This window comes from Nuphar pumila, chromosome 8 (assembly GCF_984573655.1).
Source record: "Nuphar pumila chromosome 8, dmNupPumi1.hap1.1, whole genome shotgun sequence".
NCBI lineage: Eukaryota > Viridiplantae > Streptophyta > Magnoliopsida > Nymphaeales > Nymphaeaceae > Nuphar > Nuphar pumila.
In genome coordinates, this window is record NC_143256.1 from 108,360,254 (window position 1) to 108,383,265 (window position 23,012).

The window sequence follows — 23,012 nt, forward strand, 5'->3', positions numbered from 1 at the left end:
GTTGGGTGATAAGCCCTTCATATGTAAGGGCACACACTTTGAAAATTTGAATGGGCGGGTGGTGAAATGAAGAAAAAAAATGCTTAGGCACGACAGAGGTACGAAGGCATTTTCATAAGAAATGCATTGTTTCCTGTGGAAAATTTGGGGCCCACCATGTGAGAATTCGTTTTGCACATGGTCGCATATGCCCCTTTTGTACGAAAATATAACATCTCTTTCTGCAAGAAACATGCACCTTTGTTCATAAGACCACCCTCAAGACCCGAAAAACAGTACAACAGCTATGAAGGATTTTCTGCAAGAGTTGGATCATTCCCGTTCATGTACAGATACCAGTTATGTGTTTCACTCATCTACTTCTTTTAGATCTATAAGCCTCATTTGAAGATCAAAGTGCTTGCATGCATATGCACTTGGAAATATGGACGTGGGCGTACATTGTATATACAGGCAAAACGCTTTTCTTTTTTTCCAGCTCTCACTATAAATACATCCTCAACATGACCCTGGTAAAAATGATATGGAGGAAAGAAACCTAGTTCAAATTAATATTTGACTAAAAACGCTCTTTCCACATATCATACAGAAAAGGATATTACAATGCAATATTTCATTAATAATAAGAAGCTTGCAGCTAAGGAATTAGTCAGCATTAATAATGGACAAAAATAGTACCCAAAAAGGACGCAATAAAACGCAAAATTTTAGAATTTCAGCATCAAAGCATAAGGCCACAGATTTAAATACCTACATAATCCAACAACAGCACTAACAAAGAGAGGAATAAGCGTTTGGCTTATGCCGCTGGATTGCCAGTAGGAACTGACAATCCAATGCTGCCTTCTTGGTTTGGAGTGTCAGCACTTGCATGCTGCACAAACTCATCAGGAAACATATGAATGCCATGGCATGCGCAAACTATTCTAATCTGTTTCTTGTCATACCTGTAAGCAACCCCTGAAATGGTCTTCCCATTTGGACCCAAACCAGCTGTTGAAACCCACGGAAGATCTGGGTATGAACCATTACCCCCAAAATTAATGGCAGCAGCAATACCTGGCCTAATACCAGGCATTTCATGAAGAAGACCTTCCAAAACTGGAGGTTCAGCGTCTTCCTTAGGCTTATCACCCTTCATGATGCCCTCATTTAGAGAAGAGGAAGACATACCCACTATTTCTGGGAGTGGACGCTTGCCTGCATTCTTGGCAAGATCTGAAGCTTTCCCTTCATAACTAGAAACGTCAGATGAGCCATGAAGCAAGCCACCTGCAGGGCAAAACGTACAATGAAATGTCAGCTGATGCTTTGTTCTTCGTTAAGATTACAATAGTGAAGCAAAGATATAACCAGCAAAAGGAAACAAAACAAAGCACTTGTCATTTCAAGAAGGAAACTCCAACAAGAAACCACATAAGATTATCAACTGTGCACAAAAATGATGCTTCAGATATTTCCTTGCACTGCTTCATAGCGAAGCAGGACCTTAAAGATTGGTTATTCTAAAATGAGAATTTGGTTCAGTCAAACGTAATAGTCCATGTGCCAATAATATTCTCTCACATCAATTGAAGTATCCAATTTAAGCAGCTAAACCAAAATCCAATGGGAGCAGATTTAGTTACAACAACAACAACAACAACTAAATATCCTAAGCGCATAACCGTTCTAGCATCAGGCGAACTGATGAGCTTTCCGCTCATCCATGCCTAATCTCAGTCTAAAGATGAGTGCATTTACGAATTATGATTTTCTGCAACTAATATTCATCCATTGAATGCTCTCTACATGCTTACAGCAGTTGATGAGAGTGATCTCAATATCAATTACCAGAGTCTGCAAGTAATCGGATTTGCAGAAATAGCAAAGCTTCCGATGACTTAGGCAATCAGCTTAGATCATCGTTTATTGATCGATCAGTAAAGTGCATAAACAACTTAGTAGATTGATTTACTGGATAGATCAACACCTAATCTCTGATCGCAGGTTTACTGTAACCGATCGAGAGACACTGCACGTGAATGCTCAAATGGAACCTCAACTCTGCAGCTTGAGTCTGTCAGCATTGTCCTGAATGCTTATTGTGAGTAGCATCTGGTGCGTGCCTGTTCCGGTCTGTACCTGCTAGTGCAGCGCTTGAACCTGAATCTAATTCGCCTATTAGCGAAAGCTATAGCGCTTGTATGCGCTGAGGTGAATCTGAGCACCTGAGCGTGCTATTTGAATCAAGGCATTGTAACTACTTGTAAATCGTAAGGAAAGGAAACCAGCGGTAAATATCCATAAAGAGCGGTAAATATCCATAAAGAGCAGCCTATCACATGTGCCTTTGATCACACACGCGATCAAGGGCGTGTGCGTATCCGACGCTGCGTTCGACAGAAGGGCATCCACTGTTACGCCCTTCCCATATATATATATGAGAGAGAGAGAGCACTAGGTAGCTGTGCAATCCATAGGAGCGCAACTTCGAGTGGAACTTTGCTGACGCTCAGCATTTTTCCTGCAAAAAATGCTGAAACAGCATCAAAAACACGCAAAACCAGCCTTTAGAGGCAGTTCTCGACTGCCACTAAAGGTCCCAGCTCCGCTGGGACCATCCTTTAGCAGTGGCTGAAACAACCGCTAAAAATGTTTTTGTTGATGTTGGGCATGCCCCTTCGGGGCGTTAGCGACGGTTTCAACCGCCGCTAAAGGTCCCATCGGAACGGAGACTTTAGTGGCGGTCTAGAACCGTCGCTAAAGCCCCCAAAAAGCGCAAAAACATGTTTTTGTGCATTTTTTGAGCCATTTTTGTAATGAAATGGCAGAAGATGCAAAGGCAATGTCTCTAAGGGCTTACAAGATCACAATCACAAAAGTGCACAAGCACTAACCAATGCCACTAAGGACTTACAAGATCTCAATCACAATGTGCACAAGTCCAAGTAGGACAACACAATAGCCAACAAAGGTCAACAAAGAAGATAGAAAAATAACTCTATTGAGTGAATGCTTAAGCTAAAAGCATGAAAGAATAGGAGGGAAACACCCCTATTTATATATAACACAAGAAGGGGAGTGAGAGCCATTGGGGGCTCCTACATAGAAATGTTGGGAGCCCCCAACGGTCACATTAATGTCTCTATGGTTAAAAGACCATAGAGCCCCCAAGGCTAATTTAAATTACAAAAGTAAAAAAACAAAAAAGAACAAAAAAGAAAATAATTGTTTTCTAAAACAGTTAATTATTGCATATGTGAAGTGACAAAAATGCCCATAATGGGCAATAGCTATTACAAAGCTATATATATATATATATATATATATATATATATATATATATATATATATGTATATATATTAACACCCCCCCCTTCAAACTTACGGTGAAGTGATCGAAAGTTTGTTCAGGAGAAAATGAAATCAAGGTGCAGGGAGAGCTTTGGTGAAGAAATTTGCGAGTTGATACTCGGATGTGACATATGGCAATATAATAGTTCCTCTAAGGTATTCATCAAGTACATAATGACAATTCATCGTTATGTGTTTTGTTTGCTCATAGAATGTGTGGCTACTTGCAATGTAGATTGCACTCTTATTGTCACAGCTCATCTTCGAAGGTTTTGAGATGATGATACCTATATCTCTGATAACACTTTTTAGTCAGACAAGGTCCATTGTTATTGTAGTCATTGCACGATATTCTACTTTATTTGAAAATAACGATGATTTTTGCTGCTTCTTGCACCTCCACGATATTAGAGAATCTCTTAAAAAGACACAAAAGCCTGTGGTTGAGATTCTATCATTGAAATTTCCTTCCTAATGAGCATCAGTATAAGCAAGCAAATCTAAGGAGGAAGATGAAGATAAGAAAACTCCCTTTGTTATGGTGTTTTTGATATATCTGATAATTCTTAATACAACACTCATATACACAGTTGTTGGAGAATGTTGAAACTGACTGCCAGCGTGAATTGCATGAGCTATATCTAGTCTGGTGATTGACAAGTGAGTGACCCGATCAGTTGATGATAAGGTGTAGGATCTTTAATAAGAGCTTCATATTCAATTCTTAACTTAATATCTACTTTCTTATTATCTGAAATGTCAGACTTAACACAAATGTCAGCAACAAGCTTCATTTGAGACAAAATGTACCTTATGGGAGAGTAGGCAACTTCAATGCCTAAGAAGTATCTCAAAAAACCCAAGTCAGACGTCAAAATTTTCTTTTAAAACATTTTTAATATCACTAACTCAATGTTTGTCATCTTTAATAAGAGCCCCATCTTCAATTCTTAACTTAGCATTAATCACTTTAGGGGTTTCTACTTTCTTATCATCTGAAATGTCAGACTTAGCACAAATGTGAGCAGCAAGCTTCATTTGAGACAAAATGTACCCTCTGAGAGAGTAGGCACCTTCAATACCAAAGAAGTATCTCAAAAAACCCAAATTAGACATCAAAATTTTTTTTTAAAACATTTTTTATATTACTAACTCTATGTTTGTCACTCTCAGTGATTATCATATCATTTACATAAAGTAGAAGTATGACTACTTTGGTACCTGTACTTTTAGTAAAATGAATAGTGTCAGTATAACAGGAATGAAACCCAAAGAAGGCATAACACTACTAAATCTATCATATCAGGCCTTTGGAGCCTATTTAAGACCATACAAAGCCTTTTTAAGTTTGAGAATTTTACCATTTTCAATACTAAATCCTGGTGGAACTAGCTATTGTTGCAAAGGTTTCCTCATAGTCAATTTCATATTCTTGGGAGTATCCTTTGATGACTAACCTAGCCTTGTATCTTTCTAGGTCCGATTACTTTTGTTTTAACCTTAAAAACTCATCTACAACTTATAGTTTTCTTTCCCAAGGGCAATAAAGTTACTTCTCAAGTTTTAGCTCTTTTGAGAGCATCTAATTCAACATTCATTGCTTCAACTCAATGTAGAAGACTTTTAGCTTTATTATAGTGTGAAGGTTCATAATAAGAATGTAAGGCTATTAAACATGCTTTATAATTTGGTATCAAATTATCATGGGATAGAGACGCGATTGGATATCCAAAGTGAGGTTTATTCTATAGAGGAATCATGTGTATATTTTTCTAAAGCACATGGAGGATTTCTTTGCTCACGCTACGTATACACTTGTATTGGTTTATTAATCACAACGATTCGGCTAGTAGGGTGCCGCACCCGCGTCGGTGCGACTCGACGCGAGTGCGGGTGCGGCACCGGGTGCGTTCAACCCTACACTAGGTGCGTTGACCTTCCGGCAAGGAGCAGAGGAAGAGAGAAGAGCACGACAGGGGGGCATCGGGTCCTTGCCGACCTTTCGGCGCACCACGGGAGAGAGGGAGGGAACGACAGGGGACTGCCGACCCTCCGGCGACACAGAGAGAGAGAGGGCCAGGGGCGGCATGAGCCATCGACCTCCTGCCGACACCCTGATCGAAAACAGAGGAGAGAGGGAGGGCACGACAGAGGTTGTCGGCCCTCTGCCGGTTCTCCGACGACCCAACCGAAAAGGAAAATCGCAAGGAGAGGCTTTTTACCTGCGAGGTCACGGCGACGATGGCGGCAACGACGATCGGGAGGAAGGAGAGGGGATGGCGTTGAGCTCACAGACGCACACAGGGGCTGGTGGTGTTCGGGAGTATACCAGTTCTCCGACGAGTCCAGGGAGACGAGGCAGAGGGAGAGCGATTGAGAGAGAGATGCGGAGGGTGATCGGGAGGGGAGATGAGGCAGAGGAGGGAGGCGCAGGCGGTGAGCCCCCCCCCCCCCCCCCCTCTGCAATTATTTGAAGGCTCGAGGGACGCCCGATTCAGGAAACCCCGAAGGGGTTTCCTTTCTCAGAAGAAGGGGAGGCTTTGGGGGTTTGAAATATGTGAGGGTTTTAACCCTCGCATTCGCATGCTAATAACCCTAATGGGTTACGGGTCCGGACCGGATCCAGATCCAACCCGGGTCCGAAAGGATTTTTTTATGTGGGATTTTACAACAGAAGCTGAGGTTTCTGGATTTGTCCGATTGTTCGTGTTTCTCAACTCTCCCTGAAAATACAGGCATGCTAGGTTGCTTGCCAAAGATCGACATGAGGGGGTTATCAGCAACACTGCCTGTATCGGTAACGAATCTGGTGGACCTTACTGTCATTGGCAATGTAGATACTGCAAAGTTATGGAAGGATTATCAGGGTGACATGAGAAACTTTTACTTGGATAAGTGTGAAGACAAAGTGGTCAAAATACTATTCTTAAATAATAAAATGGAAATTCACAACATTTTTAATTCCTTTTTTTGTTTCTTTTTGTTGTTACGTGGCATTCTCAGATTTGGCTTTGACTCTTCTGGTTTATTCATATCTTAATGGTGTTCATCTTATTGGACTTTTAATTGCTTTCATGTAATGCTGCTTAAAAGCAAGATTGTTGGGTTGCTATCTTTTTATGTTTTTTTTCCTTGTTCTCCATTTCTTTTTTGTTTTAGCTTATGTTGGATGCCTTCGATTCTGAACCCTGCATTCTCTGCAGGGCGATGCAGCTTCTGTCACAATTTAAGAATATTGTCTAGCTTAAAAGGCCTGACTTGACTCACCTATAACTTGGCTTGATTCGTGCCTAGCTCAAAGCTGACAAGAGTCAGGCACGACTTTATATGGGCCTGAGTCTAGTTCGGGCCAGACTGGGTGGGCTCAATGTCTACTCCTAGATCTTGTTCAATCTTGAATATAAACACTACGTTTCATGGATACTTCAACTTACACTTGTGTCATGTCCTCATTTGTCTCATTTGCTTCCAAAAGATTCTTGCTGAATAAATTTCTCCAACTCTCCAACTGTTGATGTCGAGTTTTTTTTTATATAAATAATATCATATATATATATATATATATATATATTATTTGTTTTTGCCACACCCAAGGTTTTTGAAAGTGCCGCACCCCCGCACCCATGTGACTTAGATTAATAACATCAACATTAGAATGCCCATCATTATCACCATTATCACTCAAAGAATTATCATTCAAAAGAACATCACAAGAGGTTAATTCTTTGTGTAGTAAAAGATCAAATAAGAAGTTATAATCTACTTCCTCTTTTTCCTTAGTTTTCTCAAATCCATTTTTATTTTCTAAAAAGGTCACATCCTTAGAGACATAGTGTTTGTTATTCTTGAAGTCAAAACATCTAAAGCCTTTTTGGTTTTCGCCATAACCCATGAAGACACATTTAATGGTTTTTAGAGATAATTTATCTCTTTTATGCAGAGCATAACACTTGCAACAAAAAATTCTTAAACGTTTATAATCGAGGACTCTTTCAAATAGTTTTTCATATGGAGAACCATTTTGTAGGGATGATGAGAATATTTTATTTATTAAGTTGATGTTAGAATGGCCTTGGCCCAAAAACTCTTTGAAACATCTTTAGAGATAATTAGAGTTCTAGCAGTCTCCAAAATAGTATATGTTTTCTTTCGGCTAGCCCCTTTTATTAAGGAATTCATAGACAAGATTTTTTGTGACAAATCCCATTTTGTTTTAAATAATTTTGAAATTCATTGGATAGTGATCATGCATATTTTATTCACATTTTTATATATTTTTATGCATGATATTGCGCACATTCAGTGTTAAAAACTTGTGTTTAGTCGGTTTTGATGCATTGTCCTACAAGAGAGTTTTGCGTCGCGTTTCATCAAAATTAGAGTGAAAAATAAACAATTTGGAGCGAATGGATCGGGTAAATGTTAAAACTCCAAATTGACCCACTTGTTTTTAAAAATAGATTAGTTTTTAGCATGCTTTTTAGAAATAAATTTTTAAATGAGGATTTTTGAAATTCTTTGAAACTAGAATTTTTTTTTAGAAAATTTCTAAAACAGCCCCTCTCAACCCTGACCTTCATTATAAATAATTATTTTTGAGGAGGGGGGAGGGGGGGGGGGGTCTTCCCTCATTGGAATTCACGCCCCCCTTAGCTCTCTCTCGCTCTCCTCTTTCTTATGTTTTCTCTTTCTTCCTGTTCCCTTCTTCCTTCTTCTTTCACTTCTTCTTTCTCCTCTCTTCGATTAAAGGTGCATGACACGTGTTATGGATGAGGGAAGTTCGCTCCGCTCTCCCGAATCCGTCGGAGGCAAACCCAAGGTAAGCCTCTTCTCCCCCTTCTCTTTATATTCCTGCATGTAGATTAGATTTCTTGAATTTCTGAATGCATACAACTTAGTTTTTATTGTCATAGATATTGCATATAGATTGGTATTGTATTTACATTGGTTTTCTGCATATAGGTTAGTTGTTCTATTTAATTTATTTCAGCATATAGTTTAGGTTTCTAATTTTTTTAAAAGAAAATACAAAAACTTTTCTGATATCAAATCAGATCTGCCAATCTGAATCTGTTGATCAGATCAGATCCAGGCAGCCCAACGGTCAGCCCAGGTCTGACTAGTCGCAGATCTGCCAGCATATTCAGACCCAGCCAAGCCTGATCAATCGGCTGGTTAGATCAGCATGCGATCAGGTCGCCGATCAGACCCTGGTCTGCTAGCCTGGATTGCCAGCCGAGCATCCCATTTAATCGGGCCAGTTGATCAGATCTGCTGGCAGCAGATCTATCAGGTGTTAGTCAGCATCCCATTTAACCAGGCCAGATCAGTTTTACCTGATCGGCTGCCACCCGAAGTCCAGCCATCCTGATCAGTTGCCGAGCAGACCAGACCTGAGCAGTTGATCTGCCAAGTCGACCGATCAGGTCAACAGCCTAAATTTATTTTTTGTATATCCGATCCGCAGATCAATGTTTTAGCAGGGCAACCGAATGGCCAAATCTAATTGACATATTTCAAATTTTTTTTTTATTTCCATTAGTTTAGTGATAGGAATTAGTTTAGTAAATTTATTTTTTCGGTATTAGCTCAATAGAGTTAGCTCTCGGTTTTGCTACATATTTAATTATAAAAAAAAATATATGTTTTGAAAATCATGATTCGGCAAACCGTGAGCTAAACAAATTCTTTGGTTTAGATTTTTTTTCCTTAGATTTAGATACATATAGATTTTAGTTTTTAGATTTAATTTAATCATTATTCTATTGCAACTAACCTTAACTAGATTAGATAGTCTAGTAGTTTTCGTTTTTTTGTGGTTTTGAGTTTTGCATGTGGGTGCAAGCTTCTTGATTTCCATTGGAACGCGACAGCAACAAGCATATCAAGGTCGTAAACGCACGGACAACAGGAGCTAGATCGCGAGCAAACGAAGCCCTGCAATTTTTAATTTCTTTATTTTTTTATTTTTAGGGCCTTAGGCCATTTATTTAATTTGGGTAGTAATAATTTTATTTCTGCTCGGACCCTTTGTAATAAGTTTAATTATGCTTTGTTTACTTTTCAAGGCAATAAAGATTGTTGTGTTTGGAGTACAAGGTTTTAAACCCGTTCCCTGAGTTTGACCCGGACTTCACCACTAGTGTGAACCGGTTATTTGGAATTTGATGCACGGTTTACACTGACTATTTTTATTGAAAATCCCTTTTGAAAAATACTTTTAAGAAAAGTTGCATCAAATAGGTATTCACCACCTGAGTCGGATCTAAGGATGGAAATATTGCTTTGAAATTTAGTTTTAGATCGGATTTGAGATTAAGAAAGTAAATCCATACATATCTAGTGAAATCATCAATAAATATAACATAATATGAATATCCTCCTTCTGATATGATCGGGGAGGCCCCTATACATCGGAATGTACTAATTCAAAAGGTCTTTTTAAGACAAATATTCTATTAGAAAATGTGATAGCTTTCATTTTTTTCAAAAATACAATCTTAGCAAATTAAATATTTTTTATTACAAAAAATTTTCCCAAAAAAAAAAGATACATCTTTGAATAGCTTGGATGTCCAAGTCTCTTATGACAAGTTTCAATATCTTTATCTTAGACATGGTTACAAAATGCTTTTGCAGGGAGATTTAAAGAATCCATGGAGTAGAGATCTCCTCTCTTATAGCCTTACCTAATCTGTTTCTCGGATCGGAGATTCTACACAAAGTAACTCTTAGATGAGAAGGAGATTTCACATCCATGATCGGATATTTGAGAAACCAAAAAAATATTTAGATTTAGTTTTGGAACAACTCTAATTTGTGGAACACAAAATTTTTTAGAAGAATATAAGGTTCCCATACTTTTAATTTGCAAGGTTGTTCCATCGGCAGTGGAAACATAGAAAGTTTTTTAATTAATATATACATTGGATAGTCCATTTTCATATAGAGTTATATGAAAAGAAGCTCTCGAATCAAGGATTCAAAACACATACCTGGAGAAGAGGATGATGTTATCACGCCCCCCGAAGTTGATGGAGATTTAAGTAGTTGTTAGAGTGCCTCCAATAGTTGAGTAAGCGAAAAAGTGTCTCATTTTTTAATGGATTCCTCTCTCTTTGGTGTAGTCTCTTCAACGGAGGCTACTTTGTTTTTTGAGGTATCATTGAGTTTAAGACAATTAAGCTTTATGTATCCTGGTTCATAGGAATGGTGACAAATAGCTTTCCTATACCCATCATTATAGCTATTTTGAGTCCCAAAGTGTGGAGGCTTGTGAGTTTTTACATGGTTGTTGGGTTTAGAAACAACCAAAACTTCATCTCCCCCTTTAACCATACCGAGATGAGTTTCTTCTTGGCATACTTCGGCAACCGTATCTTTCAAAAGAAGAGGTTTAGATCTAACTTTCTCAAATTCATGCCTAAGACCATATAAAAATTGAAAAAAGTATTTATTTTTCATTTGTTCTCTTCTTAGCTCCACGTCTTCATTAGCAACCCACTTGGGTTCAAAAAAAGATAATTTATCTCATAGTAAACCAAGGGCGCTAAAATAATCACGAATACTCATCTCACCTTGTTTGACGGTTCATATCTTTTCTTATGAGAAAATTTGTCTTGCAAGGTCTTTTTTAGTATACAGACCATTCAAAAAGAACCAAGCTTCATTGGCTTTACGAAATTTAACAATGTTGGCACATATCTTGAGCTCAACATTGTTCATAAACCATGCAAGAATCTTAGCGTAGTTACTTTCCCAATCCTCTACCTTAGTTTGATGGTCTTGAATAACTTTCATATGTGCATCACCTTCTAAGGCTTTATCTTGGTCTCCTTCTCTTTTGATGAGCTTGAGTTGCGGCTCCGGAATGGTGCCCATCACATATCCCCAAAGTTTTTTTCCTTTGAGATTGTTTTTCATAGCGGATGCCTACAAAATATAATTTGTGTCATTTAGCTTGAAGGAGAGATCGATTTTTGTTCATACTCCATTTTTGAAGAGAGAGAGAAAGAGTGAATAATACGAGAAAATAGTGTGCAAGAGCACGTTTGAAGAAGCTTTTCCTCACTTTGAATCACCACTAACACACGATCACTTTGCAAGAAGTTTTTCTTCAATCACTTGATAGCTTTGATACCATGTAAAGAAATGGCAAAAGATGTAAAGGTAATGCCTCTAAAGGCTTACAAGATCACAATCACAAAAGTGCACAAGTACTGAGGGCTTACAAGATCTCAATCACAATCCGCACAAGCTAACCAATGCCACTAAGGGCTTACAAGATCTCAATCACAATCCTCACAAGCACAAGTCGAAGTAGGATAACACAATAGCCAACAAAGGGTAACAAAGAAGATAAAAGAATAAATCTTTATTGAGTGAATGCTTAAGCTGAAAAGCATAAAAGAATAGGAGGGAAACACCACTATTTATAGAAGGGGAGTGAGAGCCATTGGGGGCTCCCACATAGAGACATTGGGGATCCCCAGCGTCTCTATGGTCAAAGGACCATAGAGGCCCCAGGGCTAATTTAAATTTCAGAAACAAGAAAACAAAAAATAATAAAAAAGAAAATAACTGTTTTCTAAAACAGATAATTATTACACATGTGAAGTGACAAAAATACCCTTAATGGGCAATAGCTATTACAAAGCTATATATATTAACAGTTTCTGCATGATGGCCATTCATCATGCGCGATGATGGATGGCCAATGTCGTTGCTTCGTAGCTACGCACCTAAGGGTTGGACAGCTACCAATTTTTGTATATATGTATATATATGTGTGTGTGTGTGTTTTTGTGTGTGTGGTAGTGATAGGGTGCTCCCGGAGTACCTACTCCCACCTAATAGAAGCTTTAGATTGTCAAATTTCTTAAACTTTTTTAGTTGATCAGACCCTATAGATATGATCTATAAGCATTATTTAGTAGAAAAATAAGTTTTGGATCATGTGATTATATGTTTTTTAAGACCTTTAAAAATCAACGGCTCACATGTATCAAAATTTCATGACTTAAAAAATCCTACTTTTATGTCCAAAAAACATGATCTAAAGCATGATTCTTATCAAATAAACTATGTTGAATACATCCATAAGGTTTAATTGAGAAGATACAACCTACAAGTATGATTTCTAGTATGTGGGAGTAGGTACTACCGGAGCACCTTAGCATTATATATATAGCATTTGCTACCATTGTGGATAAGGAACCCCCTAGTGAAAAAATTATAATATTTTTATTTGTTCAGCTTTTTTGCACATCTAACCATTCAGATGCTATCCCATATATATATATATATAGTCCCCTATATCATTCATGGTATTTTCTCAACGAGGGTATTTCTCGGAGAGATTTTTAAAAGTTGGAAAATCTCAGAAAAATATTAAAAAATTATAAATAATAAAAAAAGATAAGAAAATAATAGTTTTGCATGATGTTTCTTGAAAAAATATAAAGAAATAAGTTTTAGAAGTTTTTCAAATATAAATGAAACAAAAAATTAGAAAATGAAGTTCAAAATATCAAAAAAGTGAGTTTTTGCCAAAAATATTATGATAATATTGCCGATATTATCACAATATTTTCAAAATATTGGCTTCAATGACACTGATATATATATATATATATATATATATATATATATATATATATATATATATATATATATATATATATATATATATATGGGTTAATATTTGATGTTATTGAAGGCATGGAACTATTGAGCTGGAAATCATAGATTTAAGCTTTATCAACTCAATTTGACTACATGGATGGGTTCAACAAGGTTTGCTTGCTAAGGATCAAGCCCTGGATCGTGTTAATTCAATATAAAAATATGATTTTTTTAGTCATGAAATTTTAGTGCATTGTAGCCCATTTTTTTTAAGCCCTTCAAAACCTTGCTTACATGTCACAATCACATGATTCAAAACTCATTTTCTACTAAGCAATCCTTTTAGATTACAACCATATGATTTGATTTACCAAAAAAATCAAAAAATTATGAAAAGATGGTGATTTCTGCTTAATAGTTGTGCCTTCAATAGCACCAAATATTAACCCTGTGTGTGTGTTTAATATATATAAAACTGGACTTGGTTAGGTTAACTAACCATTTTCAGACAGAAATGGACCTCAATGTGGTTGACTTCACCTGACACAAAGGAAGCAGCATCCAAGTGTTGCATCCACATCAGTGCAGGTGCAACACAGGTGCACTGCCCTGGTAGAAGTGTCCATGTTACATAGGGCACAAACTATGATGCTGGCTAAGGTGCCAGTCGGTTTCTTTTAAGTTGCTTCTAAAGGCTTGCAACAAGTTCATTCAAATTTCTCTTGTTGGCCTTCTGAATTGTTTCAGATGAAAAGGGATTAGGAAAAAGGGATGTGACCAGTATTGAAAATAAATATGTACCTGATTAGCCATTATGATGCTAAGGATGTCCCATGGCTACTCTGAAGATGACTTGAAAGTCTATGATGGCCTACTTTTTAAGCCATGAAAATGAGAACGCTATTCAAAAGATGTATATGATAAACATAGGGATGATTTCTCGTTAAAGGTTGGAAATATCACAAGTACAAAATAAGTCACGGATGGAAAGTTTCCATAATCTTTTATGTGTATTATTCTATCTCATTTTTTTGAAAATCTGCTACTAGGTCTGATTAGGGCACGCAGACATGGTTCTGCTTCCAATAGAACAAAAAACACATGCAAGCAAAGATTGCACGACAAGACTAGCAATATTGGTTTGATTTTCCATGTTATGACACCAAAATTAAGATTATGAAAATAAGATTCCAACACTAGATGAAAATGTTTGTACTAAATCACTGCTCTCCAGGACAAATATCAATAATTAAAATTAGATACAAGCAGACTAGAATAACCACAAGAACCTAAGAACAAATTTAACCCAACGAGAAATGGGAGGTTCAGACCCCTTGGAAAATATCGAGGGAACTCTAATGTTTGTCATCTTGCACGAAGGCAAGATTGATGACCTGAATCACATATACTGAGGAACTGATAATTAGCTTTAACAAGAAGATCAGGAACAAATCCATCCTATACAAACATAAGAAAAAAACATATAAAAATCAAAATAAAATTCATGAAGCAACAACAGAAGCAGAAAGCAAGAAGTCTGTAATGCTTTAGGCAAATGTATATGCATTCTGCAAAGATTAGAAGAAGCTACATAAATATTTAAGAAGCATTTGTGGAGCTGGCTACAATCTTTTGAGAACTATAAAAGCAACAAGAAATAAGATGTTTGATGATGCATCAAGCATTATTTTCAGGATGAAAAGTTATGCAGTGATCTTTCTCAGCCTTCAAACCAAGCTCCCAAGTGACTAGGAGGCTGTAAAAAAAAAAGGGCAGAAACTTTTAACACTTGGTAAGCTCTTTTCAGAGAGTAAAGGTTTTCACAGTACTCTAGGCACCGGCCAACTCACAAGCAGATGCCAAAAAGCTTCTTGAAACACTCAGTTCCTAATACAACAACTACGCCTTCATCCCAAAACAATTGGTGTCGGCGATATGAACCAAAAAAGAAAATCATTCTGGGTCTTCCACATGAATCCTTCTCCTCCAATCATTTCTATCCAATGCCATGTCCTCGGTGAGGTTCAAAGCATTCATATCCTTTCCTATCACCTTCATCCATGTCTTCCTAGGCCTACCCCGACCTCTTTTAACTAATATATTTTCCCATTTCTCCATCCTTCTAACTGGAGCATCATTAGGCCTTCGCCGAATATGTCAAACCACCGTAAACGATTCTCTCTCATCTTATTTTCAATGGGTGCAATGCCTACCTTCTTACGTATCTCCTCGTTCCGAATCTTATCTTTTATTGTATTTCCACACATCCATCTCAGCATACGCATCTCAGCTACACTCATTTTTTGAATATGATGTCTCTTGGCAGCCCAACAATCCGTACCATATAGTAAAGCGGGCCTAATAGTCGTCCTATAAACCTTTCCCTTCAACCGCAATGGCATTCTACGATCGCACAACACTCCAGTTGCACTTTTCCATTTCATCCACCCAACCTTTATCCTATGATTTACATCTCCATCAATTTCTCCATACTTTTGAATGATAGATCCCAAATATTTGAAACAATCATCCACCAGTATTTCTTGCTCACCAAGCTTCACTACACTCCCATCACTACTTCGTTGCTTACTAAACCGACATTCCATGTATTCTGTCTTACTCTTACTCAACTTAAAACCTCTTGCTTCCAATGTCTGTCTCCATAATTCTAACTTAGCATTAACCCCAACTCTAGACTCATCAATCAAAACAATATCATCTACAAACAACATACACCATGACACATTTTCTTGAATTGATCTCGTAAGCTCATCCATCACTATAGCAAATAGGAAAGGGCTTAAAGCAGATCCTTGATGTAACCCAACCGTTATAGGAAAATTGGTTGTCACCCCTCCACAAGTGCGGACATTGGTTACTAATCCTTCATACATATCTTTAATTATACTAATGTACTTGAGAGAAACACCTTTCTTCATCATTGTCCACCAGAGAACGTCCCTAGGTACTCTATCGTATGCCTTCTCCAAATCAATAAAAACCATATGCAAATCTTTGTTCCTCTCTCTATTTCTCTCAATAAGTTGTCTAAGAAAATATATAGCTTCCATAGTTGATCTTCCAGGCATAAAACCAAATTGATTCTCCGATATCATGACAACCTAGACTCAATCACCCTCTCCCAAAGTTTCATAGTATGACTCATGAGTTTTATACCACGATAGTTTGTGCAATCTTGTATATCACCCTTATTCTTATATAGAGGCACCAAAGTACTCTTCCTCCACTCATTAGGCATCTTATTTGTCCGCCAAATCTTGTTAAAAAGATTTGTCAATCATTCTAAACCTTTCTCTCCCAAGCACTTCCAAGCCTCGATAGGTATACCATCTGGGCCAACTGTCCTTCTTCTTCTTGATTTCATTTTCTTCAAAGCCTCTGCAATTTCTTTCTTTTGAATCTTGTGCATGAAGTCACGATTCATCTCATGAAAAGGAATGGAGAAGTCTCCAAGACCCTGAACATGACTTTCATTAAATAGCTTATCAAAATAATCTTTCCATCTCTCCTTAATCTCCTCATCTTCGACTAAAACCCTTTGCGTTTCATCTTTGATACATCAAACCATACCCAGATCCCTTGATTTCATATCTCTCATCTTTGCAAGCCTATAAATATCCTTCTCGCCCTCTTTGGTATCCAACTTGTCATAAACCTCCTTATATACCTTATCCCTCGCATTCCGAACTACTTTTTTAGCTTCCTTCTTTGCTATCATATACTTCTCCAAATTCTCATTATCACGACTCTTACTTAGATTTCTATAAACTCTCTTTTAACCTTAATAACTAATTTGACATCCTCGTTCCACCACGATGTATCCTTACCTAGCGGTGCACCGCCTTTAGACTCACACAATACCTCCTTAGTCACCTTTCTCATGTCACCCGCTATCTTATTCCACATTGATTCTGAATCCTCCTCGAGACACCAATCAGCTTCCTTAACTACCTGCTCTACAAACATTCCTTGTTTAGCTCCTTTTAGTGCCCACCACTTAATTCTAGGATATATCCTATGTCTATCCCTTTTGCGGCATTGTCTAATTCTAAGATCTAAAATTAAGACTTTATGTTGTGTAGCTATACTTTCTCCCAGTATAACCTTACAATCGAAGCAACAACCCCTATCTCTCTTTCTAAGTAGGAAAAAATCTATCTGACTCGTATTAACCCCACTTTTAAATGTTACTAGGTGAGACTCCCTCTTCCTAAACCAAGTGTTTGCTAAGATCATATCATAGGACAAACCAAAATCTAAAATCCTTTCTCCACTTTCGTTTTTTTCTCCTATACCATAGCCTCCATGGATACTCTCAAATTCATCCCTACTAATGCCTACATGCCCATTAAGGTCACCGCCGATGAAAAGTCTTTCTCCATAAGATATCCCTTGTACTACTTCATCTAAATTTTTTCAAAATTGACGCTTAATGGAATCATCTAAACCTACTTGAGGTGCATAAACACTAATAATATTAATAATATCCGTACCTAATACTAATTTAATAAGTAAAATCCTATCACCCTTCCTACGGACCTCAACTACATTATCTATAAACTCACGACTCATAACAATCCCTACTCCATTCCTATTCCTATTTATTCCTATATACCAAATCTTATATCCCCAAGGTTCTATCACTTTTGATTTCTCACCTATGTATTTGGTCTCTTGTAGACATAAAATATCAATCTTTCTCCTACACATAACATCTACTAACTCTACCAACTTACCAGTTAAAGACCCTATGTTCCAAGTGGCTAACCTAATTTTATGGTCTTGGGCTAACCTAATATGGCAAAAAAATCATAAATGAACCATTTGTGTCAATAGTTTTGGAATACTACTACTTCACAATCCAGGGAGGAATAGCATGCAAGTTATCTCAAACAATAAAAGAAACAGAGCAAGGAGGCAGACCTGATGATCCCCTTGGTTCATCTTCAACATGTTCTGCACTAGCAACCCCCTCTCCTGTGCACTTGTTGCCAAATGTAGAAAACTGCGGAGAATGAGAAAACCCTCCCAAAGAAGAACCTGGGTCCAGTGCTGGAAGCTGGACAGAGGAGTAACCAAAAGCAAGCTGAAAGTTACCAGAAGCAATTGGCCGCACATTGGCACCTTCACTGTTTGTAGTGGGTGGAGTCAATTGCATACATGGAAAACCAGGTGGAGAAGCATTTGCTGATGAACTAGGATCCTTGCCAGGTAATGAATAAGGAACAGTTACAACTGTGAGAGGTTGTAGAGAAAATGGCATTCCATACGCAAGATTTCCGATTTTAGACTCACTCCCTGTAGTAAAGGTCTGCTTTAGAACAGTGCCTTGGCTGCCTACTGTACTTGAATCAAGGAATTCTTGTTTATCCTTTTGGTTTGAAGCATCAGAGCCAATGCTGATAATTTTTTTGACACCACCCCTTCCTAGCGATGAGCCAGTCCTTGAGGTGGAACCCTCACCCTCAGAATCCTCATTTTCTGCTGCAGCGATGTCTTCTGTTGTCACTGAAACAGTATAATTTTTCACTAAGGAAGCACCAACAGCACTCTGACCATGTGCATCAACAAATTTGGTTTCTTTTTCATGTTTCTTTTGATTTTCCAGCTCATCAAATGGCACCTTACGTTTGCCAGCAGTCCCCAGCCATAACTTTCCATTGAAGCCACGTTGATCCAACTTCTCTTCACCTTTTCCTTCCAGCCTGTCCAAAACCTTCATGTTAGTGGTAGCAGTAAGCCATGATTCTCTAAATCCCATGAACTGTGAAGCACCTCCATGTGCATCTATAGAAGTATCTGAGATTGGGGCAGAGCATTTCCCAAGATCTGTCCAAAAGTTCTCCTGATGACGTGATCCTGGATCATTTCCCTGTGATCCATCATTGCCATGTTTATCATCATGGGTTTGAATAAAATGTTTCACTGAATGTCCTGAAAAGTCGAAATCTGCATCTATCAATTTGCTTTTACTACCTTCTGCATTGAGGTCCAAACAACTTTCTTTACTCTTGACTCTTCCAGCAGATCCACCAAAGGATAGACCCAAACTTAGCTCGATCCCACTATCATCTTCCATTTAGCAATTGGGAATTTCTCGAATGCTATTTCTCTTAAACTGCTGTTTTCAGTGCTATAACAAATGCAACTGCTGCCTTCAACTGTTAAAAATTCCAAATTTAACATAAATTTGGTTTCTAACATTAAAAAAAGAAAAAAACACTTCAAACAAAATGGAAATAGCAAACCAACATTTACCCAAAGTACACAAAGATATGCTTTAGACCAAGTAAGCATATGTGCACATGTCTGAGTTTTCTCGCATAAACAATTTCAGCTAATCTTGACAACTATTTTAGTTGATCAATGAGGAATCAATGACTAATAAGCCAATTTAGCCACAATATCAGCTGGTGATGTGTGTCTCTGTGATTTGGATTGCCAACACCCTGAGCACTAAGCTATGTGCACCTTCCAGCTTTCTTTGTATTTAACTTTTATTTGCATCAAACACTTTATATTCCTCAGTATGTTAACCATAATGCTACATAAAAACTATGTGGTACACGAGAATACAGTTTCACTGGTCAATTAATTGGTTGGTGACAATCACCTATAAACTCTTATAAATTTGGAATGAAATGGGGCATCCTACAATCTTCTGAGGCAGTAAAGATATATAGAGTCTATAATTTCTTTTAAGGGTTTCTTTCTTTATTTTGAAGTATTTATGTTGAAGCAATTAATGGTCCAATAATTTATTGTGAGATTGATTAGATTCAGCTAATGTGTGATTTCTCTTAGACTACAGCAGCAAAGAATGGTCCAGTTGTCAAATACCTATCTTGCATAAATCAGTGATTTGCTTGGCTTCATTGCAAGGTTGATCGTTCACAGTTTACAGAAAGCTTGACTTTCTTGAACTATCTCGCTTCCATCAGTGATTTGCTTGGTTTCATTGCAAGGTTCATCATTCACAGTTCAAAGAAAGCTTGACTTTCTCCAAGAGAGATAACCGCTTGATTGTGTGGTGGTGATTTGAGTATACAACGTGAAATTTTTTTACTGTAGGGTCTTCCTACTTTTCATCTTCCAATTTCAATTTTAGATCATTAGGGTCCTCCTTTAATTTTACAATAAGAAAATGTCTTTTCTCTATTTACCAGACCTTCTTCTTTGGTTTCTGTGTGGTTCATTTGGTGGAAACAACTGCATGTTTTCTTGTTCCTTTTTTCTTAAGACTTCTCTAAATAAGTACTTTGTTTTAATAAGAACAAGCAGTAGGTTTGCCTTTGTTTTTTGCTATTTTTTATTTCCTAGGAAGGAACTGATTTACACATGTTTTGCTTTGCAAAATGATTGCCCAACTGCTAAGCATATGAGACAAAAATGGCAGTGCTCTTCTTTGCTACCTATAATGTTGTTTCTATTTTTGGTCAAAAGACATTTCAACCTCTTTAGTCAAACGTCACATGGAAAAAACAGGCTGCTTGATTTGAATTTTACACATCTTTCAGTTTCAGTATATGCTCTTTTCTTTTCTTCCAATAGATCAAGTGGTAGAATATTTTAAATTTTAGATTTTAAATGAAAGTTCAGGCTATTTTTTTTATATTCTGACATTTTTATTGTTATTATTGTCTTTTCAGAATTTTGAGATCTATTATGCTTTTTTTTTGTTATTTAACCGCTTGGAAAAAAAATGGTCTGATGTTATCTTTATCAATTTTTATAAAGTCGATGAAACTTGTGCTTCTATTTGCAATTCCAATCTGATTCAACTTGCTCTCAACCTTCAATTAATCTGATGATTGAAGTGATAAACAGACAGCCTATACAAGCATCTATTCACATGTCCATGTCCTTGGCTCCAATATCACATCTAGTGTCATTCCCAAAGTCATTGAAATCATCAAATACCATTATTCTGAAAAGATAACGAGGATCACAAGTTGTTCACTTTTATCCCTAGATTATTCGCAAGTTTTTTGGCTGCTTCATAGATAAACAAGCCCCAGCATTCTGTAACTTCAGACAAATGAGATATTATGAATAGAAGACATATTCACAGTCTGCTTGCATAAGCTAACAAGCAATTGAGTGGAAATCCCTCTTGCCAATATATTCACTATCCAAGTGCAACCATCAATCCAAGCTATTGCCTGAGTAATAAGAGGATACTGACCTTTAATACCATGTCTTTTGTTGTTAAACTTTTGTTTTTTATTGAACAACATATGATCAGAGAAATCAACAGTTAAACCTACCTCGATACATCCATTTTAACTTTTCTGTCCTAAGAGACCAACATCCACCACATGACAACAATACATCAAGTTCTCATACCAAAATTGCAAATATCAATAAGAATATGATATTCAGATGCTTGAATTACTCCAAAATTTGAAGAGTCATCCACAATTTTGGCTCAATTTTTAATCATTACGACCAATCAGGAGACAGAACTGTTCAGTACTTATCGGACCTCATATTCCACAGTCATGATTTCTAAGAATATTCCTCAGTTCCTTTATTTGGGAAAGGATTGTACCATATCCTTACATTTCATTAACAGAGTGAAGGGCGCACTGAGAGTGAATGATCCTTAACATTTATTTTCCACAGGCTGCATTTCTTTCATGTTAGACGCATTGATTGCTATCAGGAGTGCCTAGGGACACCAAGTGAGTTCAGTGATATCTTCTCCATAATCATCTCAAGCTTGCTAAGATGTAAATTCACAATAAAGATCCTCGAAACTGATTTCTCCCTCTATCAAAATTTCTCTAAAAATTGGTTCATCCGTCAAGCACTCAACATCCACCGATAGCCCAGCCTTTCCGCGTCTGAGGGTTAGAATGTAGTTCATCGCTAGCTGGCACATAACAGTTACCGTCTCTCCATCCCCCGTGATAATTTTTAAGCAATTCTGCTATAAGTAAAATCACTACTACTAAAACCAGAAAAGAAATACATAACCATCATTCAAAAAAATTATCAGTTGACATACCAAACACGCAAGTATGTAAAAATCGTCTACCATCATCTAATTATACAAGCCAACCACACAAACACGTGAAATTTTTTTTTTTCATCAAACATGTTAAATACCCAAACATTAAGGAGATGAGGAATAACAAGAGCTTTTGTAAAAACGGGCAGAGATATTCAAACATAAAATTCCCCAGAAACCACCAACCTTTCTGGAACTTCCCCGCAAAATTTTGAAAAACATAAACAAAAATCAGCTAAAAAAGATCGTGCCAGAGTAAGATTCGAGTAGAAAATCCGATCCGAAAACCTAAACTTGCAACCCTCCCACTAAACTACCATCTCGTCCGTCCACCGAATTTCAACTGTTAGAGAGATTAACACGAATGCATAAGGGGATTTAAAAAAAACAACAAAAATCCACAAATAAATGCACAAAAACCACCACTAATTTATCCTCCGTCACACCTCACACAAAATCAAGGACAAAAGTTCACGAAAAAGAACGAACTTTTATAGCAAGAGAGTACATGAAGAGGTAAGAAACTGGATGAAAAAAGGGAGGGAAAAAAACCTGCTATCGTAACGAATCCCTTCCCAATCTCATTTCAGTCTCCATCTACTTCCACTCTATCACATATCGCGTCCCTCAGATCGCTCTCCCCGTTGCCCCAATTCTATAGAGAGAGAGAGAGAGAGAGAGAGAGAGAGAGAGAGAGAATCAAAGATCTCTGGTTTTGCCCTACGAGATCACGCAGAGAAGTAGTAGTAGTAGAAGTAGATGAGGTGATTCGATCCTGGGTCGATCGAAACGTGGATGGTGTGAAATTCGAGATCCCCAAAAAGCAAGTATTTTATTAAATTTTCTTTTGTTTCTTTTTTGCTTTTTTGTTTTTTAGCATGTGACGCTCGTGCACGATCTATAAATAGTGGGTCGAGCTTGTGGACTGGACGGGTCGCACCTGGGCCAGGTTTTGGGTCGGGCCTGATGTTTTGGATCCAAAGGACCTAGTTTGGACCAAAAGGGTCATAAGCTCTGG

The 23,012-nt window shown here is 37.4% G+C and overlaps 1 protein-coding gene across 2 annotated transcripts; it reads right to left on the reverse strand.

Moving 5' to 3' along the window:
- Positions 1-371: 371 nt before the first annotated feature.
- On the reverse strand, positions 372-22,738 carry LOC149830163 (ninja-family protein 4-like). Of its 2 annotated transcripts, XM_090016351.1 has the most exons (4): positions 22,547-22,738; positions 17,905-19,142; positions 948-1,272; positions 372-509 (listed from the first exon to the last, which is right to left on the reverse strand). In XM_090016351.1, exons 2-4 carry the CDS (start codon positions 19,058-19,060, stop codon positions 485-487), a joined length of 1,506 nt encoding a protein of 501 aa, XP_089872477.1. In that variant the 5' UTR covers positions 19,061-19,142; positions 22,547-22,738; the 3' UTR covers positions 372-484. The 2 variants fall into 2 exon arrangements, with proteins under 2 accessions (XP_089872477.1, XP_089872476.1); XM_090016350.1 differs by lacking the exon at positions 372-509 and having other exon boundaries at positions 599-1,272; positions 22,547-22,733.
- Between the last annotated feature and the right edge of the window lie 274 nt (positions 22,739-23,012).